Consider the following 23789-nt stretch of genomic DNA (forward strand, 5'->3'; position numbering starts at 1 on the left):
AGGAGCACATAAATTGTAAATGCAGATAACAGGATTACTTGGTCACTGACCTGGCCACAACCCTGCCTGACTGCTGTGTCTGTGTGTAGCAGAGTGGCAGATCAAGCTTCAATAAATAACTGTGCCGTTCCTGTTTCGAGCTGAATAGAGCTGGTTTTGCTAAAGTACTGAGACTAAGCCTCGTGTTTTGGGTTGCAAGACAGGGACTTATATCGCGACCCTAATCTTTTATGATTTGCTTCTGTGGCACTTCACTGCAGCGCTATGAGCCTGTTGTTGCCCTGCCCCAGCAACGGACAAACAATCTTCCACAGACGCTGCAATCGCGCTTCGGGACACACTACAGCATGTCGTTCCTGTTTGGGTGGGGAGTGGGGGGGATCACAAGAGTGTTCAGAAACCTCACAATATGAAGAAGAAGAAAAGGATGATTCGGCTTCTGATTGATGATAACTGTGCTGCACACAACATGCTTCCGCATTTAGATAATGTTTGCATTGAATTCCTCCCACCCAATTGCACAGCAGTGCTTCAGCCATTGGATTTGGGCATCATTCGAACCCTGAAAGTGTATTATCGCAAGGAAATGCTGAGAAAGATTCTCGTCAGCATAACTTGTAGGCAGGAGCAGATTAAAATTAACATGAAAGAAGCTATTGAAATGAATGCAAACGCCTGGGTGTAAGTTAAAGAAAACACTATAGTGACAAATATAGAATCTCATTACAACAAAATATTTTTTAGGTTCCTGGGAGTTCATTGTAATGGAATTTTACCTGTATTTTCAAATGTATCTAGGGAATTAGAGCCTATCCTGCAGTAATGCTTAAAACAAAACTAGAGGGGGCATCAATGCATTATGGAGCCAAACAATCTAACTTGAATATCTCTGAGATGTGGAACAGGAACCTCAGATCCCATAGAGATTCCCACACAGATATGAAGATAATGTGCAGACCTACACAGAGTCTGAGATGCAAGGGACCCGCTTTATATACTTGAGGGGCTCTCCCTGTCATTACCTGATCTGCACAATGAGCAAAATGCAGTGGTACCTCTGGTCACGACCGTAATTCATTCCAAAGCTCTGGACGGGACCCGAACATAATTTCCCCATAAGATTGTATGTAAATACAATTAATCCGTTCCAGACCATACAAACTGTATGTAAATATATATTTTATTAAGTACAAAAATAGTTAATTATACCATAGAATGCACAATTTAATAGTAAACTAAATGTAAACACATTGCATAACACTGAGAAACCCTTGAACAACAGAGAAAACTAACATTGTAGTTTAGGGGATAGTGTGTTCAACCACACTAGCAACAGTTTTTCCACCTCTTCCAGCACTTGAGGCCTCTGCTTGGTTAACATTGTAACTCCTTTTGCAGCATCAGTTGCTTTGTTAGGCCCTGTATACGCAAACAAAAGAAAATGGAAAGCGGAGAATAGGAAATCATTGGCGCTTATGAATGCACATAGGGAAACTGGCCGCCAGTGTTTTTGTTCGCCACCAGAGTGTGTGGTCGTGAACAGATGCAAAAGTTTGGCAAACTTTTTGGTCGTCACCCGATTTGTACGTGTTCGGAAACATTCGTGACCAGAGGTTCTACTGTATGCTGAATCCAGCAGCGAAGACACAACATTCAATGAATCTATGCAGAACAACAAAGTTTTTTTTACAGTATTCCCATTATGATCACCTAATTTTTTTAAAATCATGATAAATTCAAAGAGAAGAATAAACAGTCAGTTTTCTTTTTATATTTACGCATCTGCCATCAAATCATATACGTGATTTAATGCCTGAGATTGTATATTTGCCCACATTTCAATACAGGTAGTCCCCAAGTTACAGACTTCTGACATACGACCGCAGCTACTCCTTCATCTGTCTGGTGGACGCAACACAGGCTTCTCAGTAACTGCCGCTTCATCATCTCCAGCCTGGGGACGCTGCAAGTGGTGGCTGGAGGGGGCCAGTTTCACTGCCCGCACAGTGTAGTGTCTCTCGGGCGGCTTAGGTTGATGAATAGGGCGGTGGGTGCCGCACCCCATTCATTCTCAGTGGTCGGCTGGGTGTGCAGCAAGCACTCGTGTGCAGGACAGAGGCTGGATGGGGCAGAGGGGGGCATTTCACTGTCTGCCCACCACACAGCCTTGCAGTGTCCCTAGAACAGCTGTCCCGTTCGTTCTTGGCGGATGGCTGGTGATGCTGCAAGTGGTGACCTGGCTGTGGCTGAACAGAGGCCGTTGAGGGTGAACGGGGTGGTGTGGGGCAGCATTGTAGTGTGCCTCAGGTGGCTGCCTGTTGAATGGGGGCAGTGGTGGGCAATTCCTGTTTGCTCTTGGTGGGCTGACATTGCAGGCAGAATACTGTATGCAAGTGGAGGTGACTTGAATCCCCCCCCACCCCACTGCCCCCATTCACTCTCAATAGCAAGTCTGCTTGTACTGTTACATACTGTGAAAATGAATAGACTCGACACATTTAAAAAGGTTTGGGGCAGCCACCGTATATTATTCCTGGCTGCAAAAGACTTTTTAAATAGCACAGAGATGTTCTCAGTACAGAGTCCAAAACAGAACTGCAGAGGCTTTAAGGGATCAGATAGGAAGTGATGTAAGGGAACTGGAAGTGATGCTCTTCTGATGTCATTTTGTGTGCCGGAAGTGACGTTCTTCTGGGCGCCGGAACTGGAAGTGACGTCATCCGCTCTGAATCGGACAGGTTTTCCCACAGCTTGTCTGCAGAGATAACAGGAGAAGGTTTAGTGCACCCATTCAGTGTAATAGAAACCATAGCCACCCCTGGCCTGGCGTGGAATTACCTTTGCTTGGTCAATACAACATCCTCCTATTCGTTTTGTTTGCGAAATGAAGTGTCTGCGCACTTTTCGTGGCATTACGTGTGTGACAGTACATAGCAGGAAGTTGTCTCTCGTCAGTACACCAGACGTGCCTTCCTGCTGTGATAGCGTGTACAGTGCTGTGCAGAAGAGCTCATCTTAACCTTTAGTCTTCACCCTTCAGTAATGTCTCTGAAACACAAATCTGATGCAAGTGCTGGTGATTCAGTTCACCATGGAAGAATCTAACCTTTACAAGGATCATAAATTGCACCGAACTGGAAGTAAGACTAAGAGCGTTTACATCCGCCTTTGACTCTGAATCGGACAGGTTTTCCCACAGCTTGTCTGCAGAGATAACAGGAGAAGGTTTAGTGCACCCCGCCACCCCCTGGCCTGGCGTGGAATTACCTTTGCTTGGTCAATACAACATCCTCCTATTCGCACGTGTGTGACAGTACATAGCAGGAAGTTGTCTCTCGTCAGTACACCAGACGTGCCTTCCTGCTGTGATAGCGTGTACAGTGCTGTGCAGAAGAGCTCATCTTAACCTTTAGTCTTCACCCTTCAGTAATGTCTCTGAAACACAAATCTGATGCAAGTGCTGGTGATTCAGTAAAGAAGAGAAAAACCATCACCATGGAAAATAAAGTAGAAATAATAAAAAGGTCAGAGAGAGGTGAAACTCTATCATTCATTGGCAGAGCACTTGTTACTGTCGGTCAGCGATAGCATTTATTAAAATAATGTGCCTGTTCCGAACAAACCTGTAGTCCCTATCTCGTACGTAACCCAGCTTTACTCAAATCATATTCCTTTTCTTCTTATAAAGCACCTCATTTACATTCAAGTACCACGTTGCATTAGGCCTTCCATTTTCACAAAGGAAGCCCACCATTTATTCTCATATTTGCATTCATTGTCGGGTCTGCCGTGTATGTGAAAACTTTGTGAGTCAGTCAAAAGGCATCGTCCATCGCTGTGTTCTTCATTTGTGGCCCGATTACTCCATCCACTATCTGCCACTTCGCATGTTCTCCCTTCCCAATGTCAAATTCATGCTGGCTGTCTGCTGTGTATTCCATGGTGTGTTAAAAAAAACATTGCAATGCTATTTCAAGTGAATTTATGGTTGTTTTTACTTAACTGAAATAAATGGAGTGCAGACTATTTTTAGATTTTTTTTTTCTTGCATCATGTATAGAGAAACAATGTGAGTGATTATAAGTGTGTCATTTTTCATTGATTATTTCACTGTTGAAGACATACAGCAATTCACATCCATGAAACAATGTTCAGTAATGTAGACAACAGCGTCAGGAGAGAATTATCGAGGTAGAAGGGATATCCAAATACAGTCAAGTGCATGCCAAAGGTACGTCTGGAGCTTTTAGTGTGAAATTATTTTATCTCTGTACTTTTTGTATTGCTGTGGTTTACAGCTTGAGAGAAGGTGGGTAGTGACATCCCCATCCAACACTGGTGCCCACAGACAAACCCACACAGATATGAAGAGAATGTGCAGACACAGCCAGCTATGAATTCCTACAAGTATCTGAGTTAGGATGCCTCAGCTAATATTACCAAAGCAATGTTACAGTAGCCATTAGTGGAAGCCCTACACCATGCAAACCGGGTGTGTCACTGAATCAGAAGGAGCTACTGCTTGCTATTAACGTTCACAGTGGGAGCAATCAGAACGATTAAGATTACAGCAGTGCAGTTACAAGAAACCCACATCAAGCACATCTGGCAGGCCGTGGGAGGGCTGCTGCAGCCTGCCTACCATATTGAACTCCCTTGAAGTAAAGGCACATAAGTGTATTGTCCAGCTGTGGGCTTGCTCAGAATGGTGTCGTTCATCTGGTTTAGATTTCAGAAAAGAAACTCCATACTGTTAAGTGCAGCAAGAAGAAGCACATTTAAAGGCACACTCACTGACTTTACTTAAAAGTCTTTGTAAATAAAATGAGAAAAGAGTGGCTGTCACTCCATCGAGCATATGAGTAAATTCTTATTGAATGTTGTGTCTTTAACTGCGCAGTCCATAACAAAGCAAATCACAAAGCTGAGAAGAATACAATACTATACAGTATAAAAATAAGACACAACAAAGTGAGAGAGTCAGAGCACCACTTTGGTGACCCCGTGCAATTTGAAAGAATGTGCAAAAATGCAACATACAAAATTTTACAGAGAAAAACTTTCCAGATGTGAGTTGAGAACAGAAATGAAAGCAAAATGGCTGGTTCCAGGTTATATACTCACTCAGCCAGAAGGAGCGGGGCAATGGAAGTGACATTAGCGGTGGAGTGGCTGTCAGTCTTCTGTTCTGCAGAGATAGGAAGACAGAGAAAGTATTAGAACTCTTGGTTCAGCCGGTAATTACCATCATCAGAACCCTCAAACTGTCTCCATTGTGTACCCGCATGACTATACACCAGTGATATTTTCATAACGAAAATGAGAACTAGAACTAAAAGTATTGTTTTTCATTTTACAAGAACAAGAACTGAAATTAAGGCAAACAGAGACACTAAAACTAAATAAAAATAAACAAACTAAAACGAGAACAAAAATTGAGTAAAAACGAAAAAAACAGCAATAGCATTTTCGTTCAATCCGGTTCAATCGCCCTGAGAGTTCAGTTACATTGCACTATTCACTATGTAACTTGGGCTTACTAGTCGCGGGGTGCAACTTACGTCAAGGACCATTGTTTGTTTGTTGAGCACATTTGGTTCATCAGGTTGAAGCCGTAAGCACGTGTGGTTGATGACGGCGAGTTCTGCATAGACGTTTGTGGGTAGAAAGTGAGAAAGTAATGTGTGGAAATACTTTAATTACAGCGCAGATGATAATAAAAGCAAATGTAGCGTGAAAGAAGAAGAAAAGAGTCTCAGAGTTTCAGTGCAGGACCAACTGGATCCGTAGTTAGTGGAAGTCCAGCACTTCTCTCGCACCAGGACTGCACTTCGGTACAGGGACGTGTGATCAGGGGATGCATGAAACGTAAAAAAAAAAAAAAAACTAATAATAATAACATAAAATACATTTTTCCACTGGTCTGTGCTATAAATTTTTCTGTACAATTCCAATAATTTTGATTATTTTTTTACTCAAAATTGTATAATTTGTGCATTTCCTGATCAAATATAAAGGAGAAACGCGAGATGTGGCAGTGACGAGATGAGCCGAGCCTCACTTCAGACTACGCTCTCCCTCACACACTGGGTTGACGCATGCAATTGGCGCGTGCCTGGTGCTGTCTGTCTGTATGTCGCCGATATAATGTTGGCACACATGTTTATTATACACCCTGATTTTCCACAGTCTGGCTAATATCTTTAATGAATGTGTGTGACATACAGGGTGGTCCTGATCTAATTATGCAGATCCAGATCGTCTGGATGACTTTGATTTATGCGGGGGCGATTCCAGTTCAGTGCGAAGACGATTCTTCATGTCGTCAGTTCGCACACTTCTCGATGGTTTGGGATTTTTCTGGTGATTTTCTATGTAATAAACTTAATATGTTATAGCGTAATGAAAATTGCATAAATAGATCGGTTAGATTAGTCTTGCTGATCGGACATAAAACCACAGTGAAAAGGCACAAGTTGAGGCAGACAGTACTGTGCCGCCCTGAAGAGGGCGCATGTGAGCCCAACAGGTTTCTCTGCGCCAATAAGTTAGTGATATCAGAAAGTCAAGTGCACTGCAGCGGTCTGTTTATTTTTATTTTTTTCTTCCAACTGACTGCCAACATGGAAGATTAAGACTTTTAAAACTAAATGAAAATACAGAGGACTTTGACAAGAAAGTGATGGAGATTTTCGTGGAGAAGGATAGGCACATGAACTTCACTTACAAATAATCCAATCCACAGAACAACAACAACATTTATTTCTATAGCACGTTTTCATACAAATGATGGAGCTCAAAGTGCTCTACAGGATGAACAAAGAAAAAAAATATATAAAAATAAAATTAGGCAATACTAAGTAACAAAGAATAAAGTAAGGTCTGATGGCCAGGGAGGGCAGAAAAAACAAACAAAAAAAAAATAAACTCCAGAGGACTGGAAAAAAAAACAAAATCTGCAGGGGTTCTAAGGCCATGAGACCACCCAGCCACCAGTGGGCATTCTACCGAACATAAATGACCTCAATCAGACCTCATGGTTTTCAGGCTTCACATGGAAGAATTTGATGATGATGGTCATGTGGACATCAGGCCTTCAATCCACCAATGTAGGGACTGCATGATGCTTTGATCAGGTGGTGGTGAAAGAGATCCAGAAAGAGAACAGCCCGAGGGCAGTGTTTGCTAATCAAGCTATGAGGAACTTTAAAATTAGATCTTGTTAGACAGTAACTTTCCTTCACTTTTAAACGTTTATATTGTCAGACGTACTAGGGTGTAAGTAAAATGACACATAAAAAAGATTACAATATGCAAGGTTTCGAGGCAACTCAGGCCCCTTCTTCAGGCAAAATGTGACACAGAAACTGGAGTTCCCTGTGTTTATATAGACCCCAGGACAGATTATAAAAGAACTTAAGCCAATGCTACACAATGACAAAACACTGAAAAATGGCTTTCCAGAACCTCCCCTCCTGGCATACAAACAACCGCCAAACCTGCAGCAACTAATTGTCCGAAGCTCCCTAAGTGAACCAACAGAAAATGGCACAACTCCCTGCCTACAGAAAAGATGTAAAACGTGTGCTCACATTCATAATACAGACCGTGTAGTCATACCACACTCACATAAAGGTATCATTTTCCTGCAGATCATCTCATGTGGTCTACCTCATTCTCTGTATGAAATGTCCTGACACCGTGCTCAATGTGGGAGAAACTGGACAAACACTCCGCCAGAGAATGAATTTCCACAGGTTCCACATTAAACGTGGCAACACAGATGTTCCTGTAGCGGCCCACTTCAACAGCCACGGACACTGTGAGAGGGACTTTAAAGTCACGGGGCTTATGGGCAACTTCAGAACACAGCAAGTGAGAAAAGAATGGGAAGGGAAACTCCTGCTAAAACTGAACACATGACAACATGGTTTGAATAGATTGTTTGCATCTCTCGGACTGACACAGACAGCCGGACTAGAGATCCACATTGTACGGAAAAACTCATCAGAAACTTCTAAAGCCTTTGTTGGACAGTTATCTTATCCAGAGATCTCGACTATACATTGTTCTCCTCTCTTGCTTAATGAATCTTAACGTGAAGAGGTGTGTTATTTTTTTACATTAAAGATGTCTCACTTAAAGGTTTTCCAATGTTGTTATCTGTCCTGGTGTGTATATAAATACAGGGAACTCCAGATTCTGTATTACATCTGGCCTGAAGAAGGGGCCTGAGTTGCCTTGAAAGCTTGCATATTGTAATCTTTTTTAGTTAGCCAATAAAAGGTGTCATTTTACTTGACTTCTCGCTATTTTCAGACGTTAATGGTACAAAAAATATCAATTTATCTGCTCCGATTCTCAGATCTATGCATATAAAAGGCAAAGCCCTTACTGACTCATCACTAATTCTCACACTTTCCATATTGGTGGGAAGCTGAAATTTCGCGTGCTCATTCCTTGCAGTGTACTTACAAAAGTTAGGTATGTTTCATGTCCTATTGCAACACACAAGGGGGGGGGAAACGGGTGTACCCCCTAAACTGTATATATACAGGGTGGTCCAGATCTAATTATGCAGATCCAGATCGTGTAGACTTTGATTTATGCGGGGACGATTCCAGTTCTGCGCGAGACTTCTCGATGGTCCGGGATTTTTCGGGTGATTTTCTATGTAATAAACTTAATAAGTTATAGCGTAATGAAAATTGCATAATTAGATCTGGACCACCCTATAGTTAGGGGAAACCCCTCCTCACTATTTCTGTGACTTCCAGTATATGCAGGAGCCCATGCTCATCCTTTACACTGTACATACAAACATTTCAAAAATGTTTCATTTCTCGCCCTGCCCCGTAACGAACTTTCCAAAATAACGTCTTCTTTTTGGTGGTTCTCACCCTTATACCTTAAGGAACTTTCAAACTGACCTCTCCCTTTGGCCGTTTCATTCCTTATTTCCGTTAACAGAGGATTTTTTTCATGGCCGCCCCCCCCGTCCCCCTTCCTTTTTCCGCACTACTACATGGTTAGCTCCCTGCCTATATACATTAACGACATCCCGCGCTCATGTTCCTCCTCGCTCACTTCCTTACTTTCCTCAGCTGTTCGTCGTGCTCACTGCTCCCTTCTTCTTTACTCCACTGCTTCAAGCCTGTTATTTTTGGCCTTGCTTCACGTCTCCCTCCTCGTGACTGTTGCCTTTTCTTTTACTCCACCGCTTCAAGGCTGTCATTGTCGGTCTTCCTTACTTGCTCAAGTACGTCTTCCTGGTGCGGACTTCTGCTTTTCATTCCCTGCTCCATCGCTTCTCGCCTTCTTTCGTACTTTCTCTCTTAACAGGTGCAAGTTTACCCCGAATAACATGTCTATTCCGGTGACCACCATCGATCACAATTTCACTGACCTGTACCAAGTGGTTTCCATTCCCCGAGATTGCGCCTGCCTCTTCCATTCTCTCTCTTACTTGTTGCATGGCCATATCAGTCTCAGCCTTGATATCTGCAGAGACATTGTGTCTTATGTACTGAATGACTGGGACAGGCTCAAGGTGTGAACTGATGACGGTACAGGAGACAATTATACTACACAGGACCACTAGGGCAGTGAAATGCTGCCGCTCTCAAACTATGGTTCTGCATGTGAACTGATAGTTGCCGTGGAATTGTTTTATTGTCGCTTTCAAATGTATAGAAATGGGGAATTATTTGACACCTTTGGACAACCTGGAATGCCTGTTAAACATCTTCGATTCACAGGTAGCGATTTGGGTAGTGGACACTTCGATGTTTATGAATGCTTCAACTCTGACAACGTGGACACAAAGTTATCAATGAAACCTGTTGTATCTTTAGGTTGGATGGGAAGCGTCGGTGCACAGCCATTTTAAGATCTCTCCAGAGATGTTCAATCGGATTCAAGTCTGGGCTCTGGCTGGGCCACTCAAGGACATTCACAGAGTTGTCCTGAAGCCACTCCTTTGATATCTTGGCTGTGTGCTTAGGGTCGTTGTCCTGCTGAAAGATGAACCGTCGCCCCAGTCTGAGGTCAAGAGCGCTCTGGAGCAGGTTTTCACCCAGGATGTCTCTGTACATTGCTGCAGTCATCTTTCCCTTTATCCTGAATAGTCTCCCAGTTCTTGCCGCTGAAAAACATTCCCACAGCATGATGCCGCCACCACCATGCTTCACTGTAGGGATGGTATTGGCCTGGTGATGAGCGGTGCCTGGTTTCCTCCAAACGTGACGCCTTGCATTCACATCAAAGAGTTCAATCTTTGTCTCATCAGACCAGAGAATTTTGTTTGTCATGGTCTAAGAGTCCTTCAGGTGCCTTTTGGCAAACTCCAGGTGGGCTACCATGTGCCTTTTATTAAGGAGTGGCTTTCGTCTGGCCACTCTACCATACAGGCCTGATTGGTGGATTGCTGTAGAGATGGTTGTCCTTCTGGAAGGTTCTCCTCTCTCCACAGAGGACCTCTGGAGCTCTGACAGATTGACCATCGGGTTCTTGGTCACCTCTCTGACTAAGGCCCTTCTCCCCCGATCGCTCAGTTTAGATGACCGGCCAGCTCTAGGAAGAGTCCTGGTGATTTTGAACTTCCACTTACGGATGATGGAGGCCACTGTGCTCATTGGGACCTTCAAAGCAGCAGAAATTATTCCCGAGATTTGTGCCTTTGAGACAATCCTGTCAGAGGTCTACAGGCAATTCCTTTGACTTCATGCTTGGTTTGTGCTCTGACATGAACTGTCAACTGTGGGACCTTCTATAGACAGGTGTGTGCCTTTCCAAATCATGTCCAATCAACTGAATTTACCACAGGTGGACTCCAATGAAGCTGCAGAAACATCTCAAGGATGATCAGGAGAAACAGGACGCACCTGAGCTCAATTTGGAGCTTCATGGCAAAGGCTGTGAATACTTATGTACATGTGATTTCTCAGTTTTTTTATTTTTATAAATTTGCAAAAATCTCAAGTAAACTTTTTTCACGTTGTCATTATGGGGTGTTGTGTGTAGAATTCTGAGGAAAAAAATGAATTTAATCCATTTTGGAATAAGGCTGTAACATAACAAAATGTGGAAAAAGTGATGCGCTGTGAATACTTTCCGGATGCACTGTAACTTTAACGCAACACGTCCTCCAAATACGAACCTGATTGAAAGAAATAATGATAATCAAATCCTTGATAACAGCAACACTCATAACAGTGACAAAACAATTACATTGACAATCATGTTACGTTATTAAGATGCTTCTTTTTCGTTTTCATAATTTCTTTAACATACTACTTCTCCATTGCGAAGCGCGGGTATTTTGCTAGTTAAAAATAAACTGGAAACACTGCACAACCAAGGCATAGCTGTGATACATTTTCTACTCTCTTCTGAAAATGAACTGTTATTTTTTCATAATTTGTAAGTGTCTTGTGTTCCGGTTATGAAGACAATACAGCGATGCCATATTCTGTAGACGTTCTTTGTTTCTTTTCAAGAATGGCTCACAGATGTCAAGCCCGTGTCATTCGCAGTGATTGGGACCTGCTGCTGTCCTTGGACGATCTGCAGCCGCCGCCTCTGAACTGACTCCCATTTGGCGAAGCTATGGCAAGGCTGCAAAGTTTGTGTGTTGGCAAAATGCTGCCGTATTTGATCTCGTCAAGAGCGCTTCACTTGTGAAAGTGTGGGCGAATCTTTGAAAGAAAATATGTAGAACGCACCGTTCAAGACATCTGCTAATATTTTGACGGTTTCCCCTTTAATGTGCTTTGTGAAGGCACTCAGAGTAAAGTGATGGATAGAGGACAGCATAGGCAGTGCCAGACAATCACTTGGAGGCAGGTTTGGGTCTTCACTGATCTGATAAATTAAGACAATTGTGTTCTAAAAATAAATACTTTTGTCTTTTTCAAGACATGTTGCATTGTTTTTGTAAAAATGCTCACATGTATGTAAAAAATGTAAAAAATAAACACTCAAATAACCTCAGCCTGGGCGGTTGGGAACTCCCTGTGCTTAGTAGTACTGTAATTGACACACTTTAATATATCAGCACTTTAAAGCTTTGTCATTTTTATTCCTTTCAGAAACTGTGGAACACGGACCAAATAAATGTGGCAAGTAAGTGTAATGAATTTATTTGTAAAGTTCTTGCATTCATCCTGCTATTGTCTGATTGTTTCTTTCTACAGGTTTTTCATTTTTCTTTGATGCTCTGATCACAGACATTAGCACACTGTGAGTAAAAGAGTGACAGTGAATTGACTGACTTCCCGTCCAAGTTAGCACCCGATACTCCGGGAAAAGGCTCTTGAATTGGACTGAGTGGGTGCCTAGGCATGGTTCATTCCTGGCATCGCTCAGACCCACCCTCAAATCATAACACCATGCCATCAGCAAAACCAAGGAACTGGTTATTGACTTTCACTGCACCAAAGAGACTCTGTGTCTGGTCACTATTCAGAGAGTGGACATAAAAGTGGTGCATTCCTACAAGTACTCGGGAGTCCACATCAGTGACAGGTTGGACTGGTCTTGGAATGCAGAGGAGCTACGGTATATAAGAAAGGGCAGAGCAGACTCTCTTTTCTTAGGAGAATGTGCTCCATTAACATGGGTTGAGACATCCTTCATATCTTCTATAACTTTGTGATGGCCAACATCACTGCAAGAGAGGCCCACCAAATCAGCAAGCTAATCAAAAGTGCAGACTCAGTCATGGCACACACTCTGGACCCCCTGGAGGTCAAAGAGGAGGAGGAGGGAATAAAAACAAAACTGAGTGCCATTACGAGCAATGCTGCAGATACTCACTCTGACACAACAACACTGAGGACTTTCAGACAATGTGTCAAGAAACACTATGGGAGCTCCTTTATAGGAACAGCAATATGGCTGTATAGTGCCTGACAGGGACTGTGACAGCCAAAGCAGAAGTTTTTTTTTCTTTCTTTTTTAATTTTCCTCCTTTTTTGGCATTCGGTGTGTGTTCAGCTCAGTGTGTGTATATATTTATTATATAGCACCTATCAAATCTATCTGTCCATCTATTATATAGTGCCTTTCACACCTATCTATCTGTCAATCAATCAATCATATGGCGCCTTTCATTATCTATCTATCTATCAGTATACAGTGCCTTTCATTATCTAGCTATCTATCATATAGTGCCTTTCACATCTATCTATCTATACATCTATCATATAGTGCCTTTCACATCTATCTATCTATCCATCCACCCATTGTCCAACCTGCTGAATCCAAACACAGGGTCAGGGGGGTCTGCTGGAGCCAATCCCAGCCAACATAGGGCACAAGGCAGGAACCATTCCCGGGCAGGGTGCCAACCCACCGCAGGACACACACAAACACACCAAGCACACACTAGGGCCGATTTAGAATCGCCAATCCACCTAACCGGCATGTCTTTGGACTGTGGGAGGAAACCAGAGCGCCCGGAGGAAACGCACGCAGACGCAGGGAGAACATGCAAACTCCACGCAGGGAGGACTCGGGAAGCGAACCTGGGTTTCCTAACTGTGAGGCAGCAGCACTACCACTGTGCCACCGAGCCTATCTATCTATCTATCTATCTATCTATCTATCTATCTATCTATCTATCTATCTATCTATCTATCTATCTATTATATAGTGCCTCTCCTATCTATCTATCTATCTATTTCTTATATAGTGCCTTTCACATTATCTATCTATCTATCATATAGTGCCTTTCAGATCTATCTATCTATCTATCTATCTATCTATCTATCTATTTCTTATAAATAGCCTTTCACATTATCTATCTATCTATCTATCTATCTATCTATCTATCTATGTATCTATTATATAGTGCCTCCTATCTATCTATCTATCTATCTATCTATCTATCTATCTATCTATCTATCTATCTATCTATCTATCTATCTATCTATCTATCTATCTATCTATCTATCTATGTATCTATTATATAGTGCCTCTCCTATCTATCTATCTATCTATCTATCTATCTATATGCCTTTCATTATCTATCTATCTATCATATAGTGCCTTTCAGATCTATCTATCTATCTATCTATTTCTTATAAATAGCCTTTCACATTATCTATCTATCTATCTATCTATCTATCTATCTATCTATCTATCTATCTATCTATCTATTAGTATATAGTGCCTTTCATATATATACTGTACATGATATCACTTAAACATACACAATGATTGCTGAACTTCTAAAAATGAACATTTAACAAAATGTATTGAATGACTTGGCATATTCTGGACACATGAGGAAGATGTATTTGTTGAGGGTGATATTGTATAAATGCCCCTGAAATGACACAAATGACTATACAATTCTTTGCCACGTTACCTTTTATTGTGATATTTCTAGCACATCTATTAGGTGACTGGGGATTGCACAGTTGTAATGATGACTGGGTGGATGTGCAATCCTTTCCTTAAAACCTTTCTGACCACTGCAGCATCTGCTGATATCTACGATGCCTAGGAAGCTCTGTTCTTTATATGAAGAAAAGAAAATTCAAGCAAGTAGTTAAGTGCCCACAGGCTAACTACACACATCCATTATCTGGTGCGATGAGCTCATTTGTGCTGAGAGTGACAGTGATGCCATCACACTGTGGCCTCTCCTCTTGTTCCTTTTTTCGGTGCCTGATGGTTTTTGCTTTTTCATTTTGCCTGCCACTTCACTTGTGATGTATTTTTTGTGTGGGTTTGGAGGTGGTGAAAGTGGTGAGTCAAACCAAACTAACCGTAACATTGACCCCCTTTTCTACCTCTCCACCCTCCACATTAGCAATCTACTCTGTGTTGGTGCCACAGAAGGCATACATTCATAAGGGCATGCAGTGAGGCATGTAGGCCGTTATGTGCAACATCCAGGGTAAAGTGAAAGTGACTTGCTAAACGGGGGCCTAGGTGGCCACCTATGTCATTTGGTAGGTTGATTAGCTGTAAATGGGCTTGATAATGGAATAGTCCATCACTGAATGGGACGAAATGGGCATAGAAAGTGAATGGAGACAGCAGGCAGTGTGGTGTAGTGGTTAAGGCTTTGGTCTTCAAACCTAGAGGTTTGTGGCTTGAAATCCCACTACTGACACCATGTCACTTCACCCCCCTACACACCAATTGTGGCCCAAATATTTGAGATGTGCCATCAGCTAAATTAGTAAAAGGATTTATTTTTGTGTATGTTTTCTACATTTAAATAAGAACACACAGTGATGCCAAATTTGAATCCAGACTCTGTCACTGTTTGTGTGAAGTCTGCACACTCATAGCTCATCTTATCTGTAAATTCCAAATTTTGTTCCCATATCCTAAAACTGTGCAAATTTAGTTAACTTCCCATGCTTAACTGTTCCCTACTGGTAAAAAGTGTCTGCTGAGAAAACCATCCCATTTTACAACTTTATCTTTTATTTTCCAGCACCCCGAAGGAGAAAGGAGGAAAAGGCAACGACGAGACCTACTGGAAAGAAATCAATGCAGCCATGGCTTTGACGAACCTTGCGCAAGGGAAGGAAAAAATATCAGGGACAACCAGCTGCATCATACAGAAATCCTCCCATATAGCGGAAATAAAGACAGTCAAGGTGCCCATTGTGCAGACCTTCTAAAAAAAAATTAAGAAATTAAACGCACGCCGGCACCAGTCGGCGAAAGGAGTTGACTTCATTGGGCCAAATCATTTTTTGTTTTTTTGTCAGATTTAAATCATTTGTAAGCTTTCTTGTCTTGAACCCGAGCTGAACAAGAATTTGAAAAGTGTGGTTGATGTGTACAGTTAATTACTAGAAACGACATAGGGAAATTAACTTATTGATAAAATGCATTTCCTTTATAAAATACAGAAACACCTCAGTGCCTTTAAATGGGGGGGAAAAAAAATAAGTAGCAATAATTTATGAAATTGTACCAAAAACATTTTTGTGCATAATTTAAAAACAAAAGCAGAAAAATGTAGATGCGTGCACCTATTTAAAAAGTGCTTCCAAACTCTTCAGCCTCCGTACTGTGTAATTACCGGCTGCCTTTTTTTTTTTAAAGTGTACTAAAATCCTGAAAGGCCGCCTGTTTTCATTTGTCACTGACATCTCAGCGGACGGTGGCTAACCATAAGTGACCTGCAGCTGCAGTGCAAACGGCATTGGGTCGAGCTGGAAGTGCTGTGCTGCGCAGTGTGGGTGAACGAGAAAGAACTGTGAAGAAACAATCGGACAGGCGGACAGATGAGTCGAGGCAAAGGCATTGACTCGCGCCACTCGAGTTCTGCGTCTCGTTACATGGAGTCCGAGTCTATGGCGAGCACCCAGGGACCTCCGACTGTTCCTGCCTGTCCGCCTAATGGTTAGAGGACAGTAATCTGAGCACACATGATTTGTAGCAGAACCTTCAGGGCTGCATCGTCATTCAGCTTCCACAAAGTTTCTCTTTCTTTCTTTCTTTCTTTCTTTCTTTCTTTCTTTCTTTCTTTCTTTCTTTCTTTCTTTCTTTCTTCACATTAGTAATGGGCATAGAAAGTGAATGAAGACAGCAGGCTTGGAGACTTCAAACCCAGAGGTTTGTGGCTTGAAATCCCACTACTGACACCATGTGACCATGAGCAAGTCACTTCACCTGCCTACTGTACACCAATTGTGGCCCAAATATTTAAGTTGTGGCATCAGCCAAATAAGTACATGGATTTATTTTTGTGTTTCTTTTCTACATTTAAATAAGACTGCACAGTGATGCCGAATTTGAATCCAGACTCTGTCACTGTTTGATAGAAGAACCTTAAGTGCTGCATCATGATTCAACTTCCACAAAGCTTCTTTCTTTCTTTCTTTCTTTCTTTCTTTCTTTCTTTCTCTTTCTTTCTTTCTTTCTCTTTAATAACACAGCATTAAACCCAAACTGAATAATTTCTTTCTGTATTTAAATAGAAAAAACGTTTTAGACAAACTGCACGCCTCTGCTCACAATTCTTGATTTCTTCATATCCATATCAAGAAAATAAGACCAAAGGAATTTCTTTCATTGGGAAAAAAAGATTTCTTTCTTTCTTTCTTTCTTTCTTTCTTTCTTTCTTTCTTTCTTTCTAATCAACTGAGCAATGTGACACAGGCTTGTTCTTTAAAATATCCCAACAGTGTTGCCTTTTATTTGTTTTTCAATTTTCTTGTGTGAATTTTTTACAACATGCGCTATTTTATGAGGGAGATATTTTTGTTAAGAAAATCTTGCTTATTAGCGTGACATCTGTACTGTCATATTTTTTATGCAACAGGGAACAATTTAATATGGAAATCATGCGCACATGTGTTTTATCGATTGACGCAGTAAAAGCCAAGTGTATTAAGGAAAATGAAGTTCAGCCATACGAACAAATGCAGTTACTGTTTTGAGAGACAGAATAACTGCTGCTTATGTCTTAAAATTCTGTACAAAATAGGCTTCTTGATGGGTGTTTTTTTAAACATACTTTGTACTGTTATTAGACTTCATTTCTGTTGCCTATTTGCTGTTTGATACTTTTTCAGCGTAAGCAATTACTTTGTTCACGTTTGTTTTTATAAATTATTATAATGTAAAAGTGAAAAAAATGTTTCTTATTATTTTTATTTTTGTTAAATTATGAAATGGGAAAATAACAGAGACAGGATTTTTGTCCAATGTCTTAATACATTTATTTGACATCCTTCTCCTGTAGGCTTAAAACAAGCCGTTCAATAAACAATATCAGCAGCAGTCACATTTGTGGTGGACTTTTGAACTGAAGCTCACTAACTGGTGTCATGTTAGCAACTGGTGAGGGACGTTCAACAACAGAAACAGACTCACAGTTAGTCAGGGAGGAATGAGCCTGTGAAACAAGAATGGCGTGCCAGTAACATATGAGATATAATGTGGATATAAGTAGAGGGGTAGTGAGAGGCACTGTATGATAGATAGATAGATAGATAGATAGATAGATAGATAGATAGATAGATAGATAGATAGACTAGATAGATAGATAGATAGATAGATAGATAGATAGATAGATAGATAGATAGATAGATAGATAGATAGATAGATAGATAGATAGATATATGAAAGGCACTATATAATAGATAGATAGATAGATGTGAAAGGCACTATATAATAGATAGATAGATAGATAGATAGATAGATAGATAGATAGATAGATAGATAGATAGATAGATAGATAGATAGATAGGAGAGGCACTATATGATAGATAGATAGATAGATAGATAGATAGATAGATAGATAGATAGATAGATAGATAGATAGATGTGAAAGGCACTATATAATAGATAGATAGATAGATAGACAGATAGATAGATAGATGGATGTGAAAGGCACTATATAATAGATAGATAGATAGATGTGAAAGGCACTATAGATAGATAGATAGATAGATAGATAGATAGATAGATAGATAGATAGATAGATAGATAGATACTATATAGATAGATAGATAGATAGATAGATAGATACTATATAATAGATAGATAGATAGATAGATAGATAGATAGATAGATAGATAGATAGATAGATAGATGTGAAAGGCACTATATAATAGATAGATAGATAGATAGATAGATAGATAGATAGATAGATAGATAGATAGATAGATAGATAGATAGATAGATAGATAGATAAAGTAATTGCATATAATTAGCTGGTAGATGTTTGTTCTTTTATCTGGCATTGCTAACATTCAAAATGAAATTAGTGGAACACTCCAACCAAAAAATATATTTTTTTGTATGTTACCTACCCCATGTAGTTTGTAGTGATGGCCGAGAAATAAAATTTCTTTTATTTTTTCATGCAGACCGGAGTCAGCAAACTTTCCAATTTAGTTGGGCTCAGTGCTGACCAGTGCTGAGCAACGGTAAACACTATCAAAAAGTCAATGAACAAATCTCATCCAGTCGTATGCCCACAACATCCCAAATATGTGGATTTTTACTCAAATACTGTTATATATACCACTTCATATGTTTCGTATCATTTGAATTGAACACCCGGCTCCCCGTCTCGTTCATTGGTCACAAGTCCTGCCCTATAACGCCTCATTCATTGGCTAAATTGAGCTTTGCACAATATTACCAAAAAACACCTACTAAAAGACATGAAAAACTAAAGGTAAAAAGTGATGATGAATGAAAACATTACCAGGAAGAGAATACGCCTCGTACTTGTGCCTATCCGAGATGCTTCAGCATGCATGCTAATAGCAATTTTTGTAAATGTGTAATTTTTAAATACTTAAATAGTGTCCTGGGGCCTCATGTATAAATGGTGCATATGCACAAAAATGTTGCGTACTCCCCTTTCCACGCTCAAATCGCGATGTATAAAACCTAAACTTGGCGTAAATCCACACACATTTTCACAGTAGCTCCATCCCTGGTGTGTGCAAGTTCTGCTCTCGGTTTTGCAAACTAGCAGCACCCAGCATCAAAGCAGTGCTACTGTTCCTGTGTGGTTTCCCTTTCTTTTTTAGATCCACATCCCTGACGCGGCTTTATCATATACACTGAAACTAACTGCATATTGTTTATTAGTGTAACGCATCTGATTGTAATTAACTTGTAACAATATAATGGTCCAGGGAATAGCCAAAGTTTTCCAAATACCATAACTGCTTTAGCGTTGTTACTCTCTCTGCGCCTTCTTCTTCTTTCAGCTGCTCCTGTTAAGAGTTGCCACAGCGGATCACCTTTTTCCATATTACTCTCACTGCACCACTCGTAGTATTTTTATCACTGTATCTGAGTGTGAATCACAGCAGCAGCTGATCGGAAAGAGAATTATCGGTATTCAGCATCAGGGACACGCTGCCTCAGCCATGCTGCCTATTTGAACTGCTCTTATATGGCAAACCCTTCAGAACCTTTCTTGTACGGACCTCGCACTTCAGAAAAAGTTTCATCCCAAGAACTCTAAATGAAATCAATCAGTCCATCAAGTGCTCCTTGTAGAACTGTCTGTACTTATAAGTACAATCACCTCACTGTAAACTTGCACTAGTTATAATATTGCACAACCTGTGCCACTTAATAAAGCACATATTTACATATGATGAAGATATTTTTAAGATGAAATGCAGCAAAATGTTTTATTATGTTATACAGATAAAACTTTAACTTCATTTAAATAATCTATATTGTTAATAATTAGACATGTGAGGACACGGTGCCAACGCTAGTGAGCCACTTGCGCTCCATTCACGGATTGTTCCTGCCTCACATTATATTCTTGCTGTGGCTGACGCGACACTGGATGGATAGAATAATTAAACACGTACTATGAAAATATTTTGATGTTCATTAAAAGTTTTGAAGAATCAGCGTTCTAAGCTTACAGATGGCTTAACGTCTATTACAGAGCTGATTGTGTGGCAATTGGAGAAAGAAAAGGAAGGACAGGAATTGGAGGTTAGTACGTTTGAAAGAGACAGTACTGCTGCAATAAAGTATTTCATCAAAGGTTGTGCACGGCGCAACAAGCATCTTGCGTGAGACATGAACAATTACTGTGCCACCGTGTCCCCATGTTTAACGTGCTTTAACTCCTATCATCATGAAAATGATATCATGTATACATCTCAGTATTTTAATTATTCAGAGACCTGTAATATCACGAATGTAATGGATTCTGTGTCCTGTCGGAGGAGGAGAGCCACTTTAAGAAGCACGTAGTGATTCACACGCACAGAGCACATAGAAGATCAAATACAAAGCAAAGCATTTAACGTGCTACTTTAGTTACGATGGGATTTGAGAAACTAGTAAATTAAACGATTTTAAGATGAAGTTTATGATGTTCTACTTTAATGAAAAAATAAACTACGTGATTAAGGTAGAAATTTTAAGATTAAAGTTGACATTTCATGCTTTTTTTCCCACTATGCGCCTTTTTTTTTTCTCTGTATCCTAATAAGGTTTCATGACACTCAGACGGTGGGCAATGACTTGCCTTTTCACGGCGACTTTGATATCTGACAACTTCTTTTTTATTTCGGGCACTGTACGACTTTGTGAACTTCAGCTTTCGAGTGTCTGCGACACGCTATGTCACTCGATCGACTTCCTTTTGTTGTTTATACCACTGTTCAAACCAACAAATAGTACGTTTTTCTTTGCCTCCATTTGGTATTCTCTGAAATTCTTCTATTTTCCCTTTTGCTTTTCCCATTCTCTTTTCACAGAAGGCTGAGCTTAAGGGCTATTTAAATTGATTTGCATAATCAAAGAGGCATAATTCTGGGAGGAGTTGGGGTGGGACAGCAGGCAAATGAACGTGCGTTACTTTTCATGCTGACCAGGATTAATGTAGCAGAAGAACGTGGAAGTTGGCGTTCGCACAGATTTATGCATCTGGATTTTTTTTGTGCATACGAACATTTCCGCTTTTGTGCTTACGCCATGTTATAGTGTGAGTTCTACGCACGGCGTTATACATGAGGCCAATGGTGAGCTAGCAAGCTAACAATAATGTTAAGATTTAATGGAAATATTCTTATTCAACCCAACACTAAAATAAACTACAGCAACAATGAGGAAAGAAATGCTTTAAAGAATGTACAAATATTCTTCTTCAAATAATTAGCCCACAAATTATCTGCAAACTGTCGTTGGAGGGTCAAGGCAGCACCGTTATTTACTCAGTTCAGTCAGCAAATCAGCAATTAGGGAATCATGACAAGAGCAGAGGAAGTAAATGTTGATAGGCATTTTCAAATGGCACAGGATATAGTTGACCAACTATGGGCATAGCATAAATTTGGGTGGGCATTGCATAGACCCAGCTGTGCCCAATAGTTTTTCTTTGAAGTTGCATTTGTGTTTTCTTTTTACATCTAGAAAATCCTGGCAGGAAAGGCTACAACGGAAGAAAGTACTACGGGATGGTTAGAACCAGAGTGCTCTCATTGGTGAATGTCCCAGGAAGGGGCAAGTAGACTAATTCTATTCATCATTCGAATTGGACTGTGGCTGAAATAGGATTGGATGAACCAAGGGAGTTGCCTGCACCCATTGGTTCAGAGGTAAACCAATAGAAGTTGGACCAAATTCTAACACAGCGGGTATAGAAAAGTTGCTTTTCAAGGCACTTGTTGTGTTGCTTACCTGTATGCCTAGTTTGAATGATGCATACCTGTGCAAAAAGGCAAATCATTTACTGATTGCTGCAGTTTTCAGATAAATGCCATGACCAGTGGCATTACTATCACTTCATGTGTGCCGGCCCAGTATAGGCGAATGGCTACATCATATGTGACAGCTTGTTTTAATGTGGATAGAGATACTTTCATAAATTATTTGAAAATGCTAGCGTGCATAGAGATCACTTTTGTTTAAAAACAGTACTTTTAAATGAAAACGTAATAATGTGAATGTAGTCTGAGAATGATCAAAGGCCACATCAGGCTGATCCAGATCTGTGATAGCTGAGAAAAAAACAACAACGTTTGATCAAGAACAAAGTGCTTCACGTGTGATCCTAAGCAATAAAACACAGGCAGGAGAAAGCGCCAATCGTTATTCTTTATCTAAATCTCCGAAGAGGCAAAAAGCATCATATCAGTTTTTTTGCAAAGAAATAAGTGTCATCTGCGCCATATTTATACAATCCATTGATTAGGTCACTATTCTTTAAAAGGAATCCATTACAAATTCAAAAAACTTTTAACATGATTGGTTACACCTACAGTAGTTGCTAACGGGACATGGCAGATGTTGATACCTTAGATGACCACAATTTGATTGATAGTCCTGTTTGTTTGGGATGTACGTGCCTTTTTGAATGTATATTTTTCATTCTTATTTTTATTTTAGGAGATGTGCAAACTTCGCCACATACATCTTGTTTTACAAAAAAGTAAAAAAACAATGGCCTAATTATTTTATGATCCAGCTTGGTACAAAAAACAGGAAACTTAGTACTATAGAGGAATGGTTATGCCATAAATATAGCATTTCTCACAAGAGGTTATATAAATAACAAGAAATACATGGGGCGGCATGGTGGCGCAGTGGGGTAGTGCTGCTGCCTCTGAGTAAGGAGACCTGGGTTCACTTCCCGGGTCCTCCCTGTGTGGAGTTTGCATGGTGTCGGCGTAGGTTTCCTCCCACAGTCCAAAGAAATGCAGGTTTGGTGCATTGGCCATCCTAAATTGTCCCAAGTGTGTGTCTGCCCTGCTGTGGGCTGGCACCCTTCCCGGGGATCCTGTGTTGGCTGGGATTGGCTCCAGCAGACCCCTGTGTTAGGATATAGCGGGTTGGGAAATGACTGACTGACTGACATTTGTCACAGTGAATAATAAAATAACAGTGTCAACTTTTAAGCATAAGCTCAGAAGGGTATGAGACTCAGACACATGCCAGGTGCACACATGAACCGTAGAGCAGGGTTCAAATTTAACTCTTACACTAACCACTTGTGCTGCTGGTATGATTTGATACAGATTTGAGTTTGCAATGTAAACATGAAAATTAATAAAATTCACATCGCTTTGAGGAGAAATATCATGTGATATCATCTACTGTTAAATTCTGCTCGGTACTTGTAATATTTTTATACTGTATTGAGGATGACTTGTGTTCTGTTCTGTGTATTGTATTGTATTGACCCCCTTTTTGTTTTTGACACCCACTGCACACCCAACCTACCTAGAAAGGGGTCTCTCTTTGAACTGCCTTTCCTAAGTTTTCTTTCATTTTTTCCTACTAGGGTTGTTTTTTTGGGAGTTTTTCTTTGTCTTCTT

General features: G+C 40.5%; 1 protein-coding gene across 1 annotated transcript in view; it reads left to right on the forward strand.

Annotated features, from left to right (window-relative positions):
• mkxa (mohawk homeobox a) overlaps nt 1-17780 on the forward strand; it is a 104068-nt gene extending 86288 nt beyond the window's left edge. Inside the window, exons 6-7 of the mRNA XM_039753889.1 lie at nt 12090-12123; nt 15455-17780. Of these exons, the coding sequence (XP_039609823.1) occupies nt 12090-12123; nt 15455-15644 (224 nt within the window). The 3' untranslated portion in view covers nt 15645-17780. The remainder of the gene's footprint in view (nt 1-12089; nt 12124-15454) is intronic.
• The last annotated feature ends 6009 nt before the right edge of the window (nt 17781-23789 follow it).

Source organism: Polypterus senegalus, chromosome 5, assembly GCF_016835505.1.
Source record: "Polypterus senegalus isolate Bchr_013 chromosome 5, ASM1683550v1, whole genome shotgun sequence".
NCBI lineage: Eukaryota > Metazoa > Chordata > Cladistia > Polypteriformes > Polypteridae > Polypterus > Polypterus senegalus.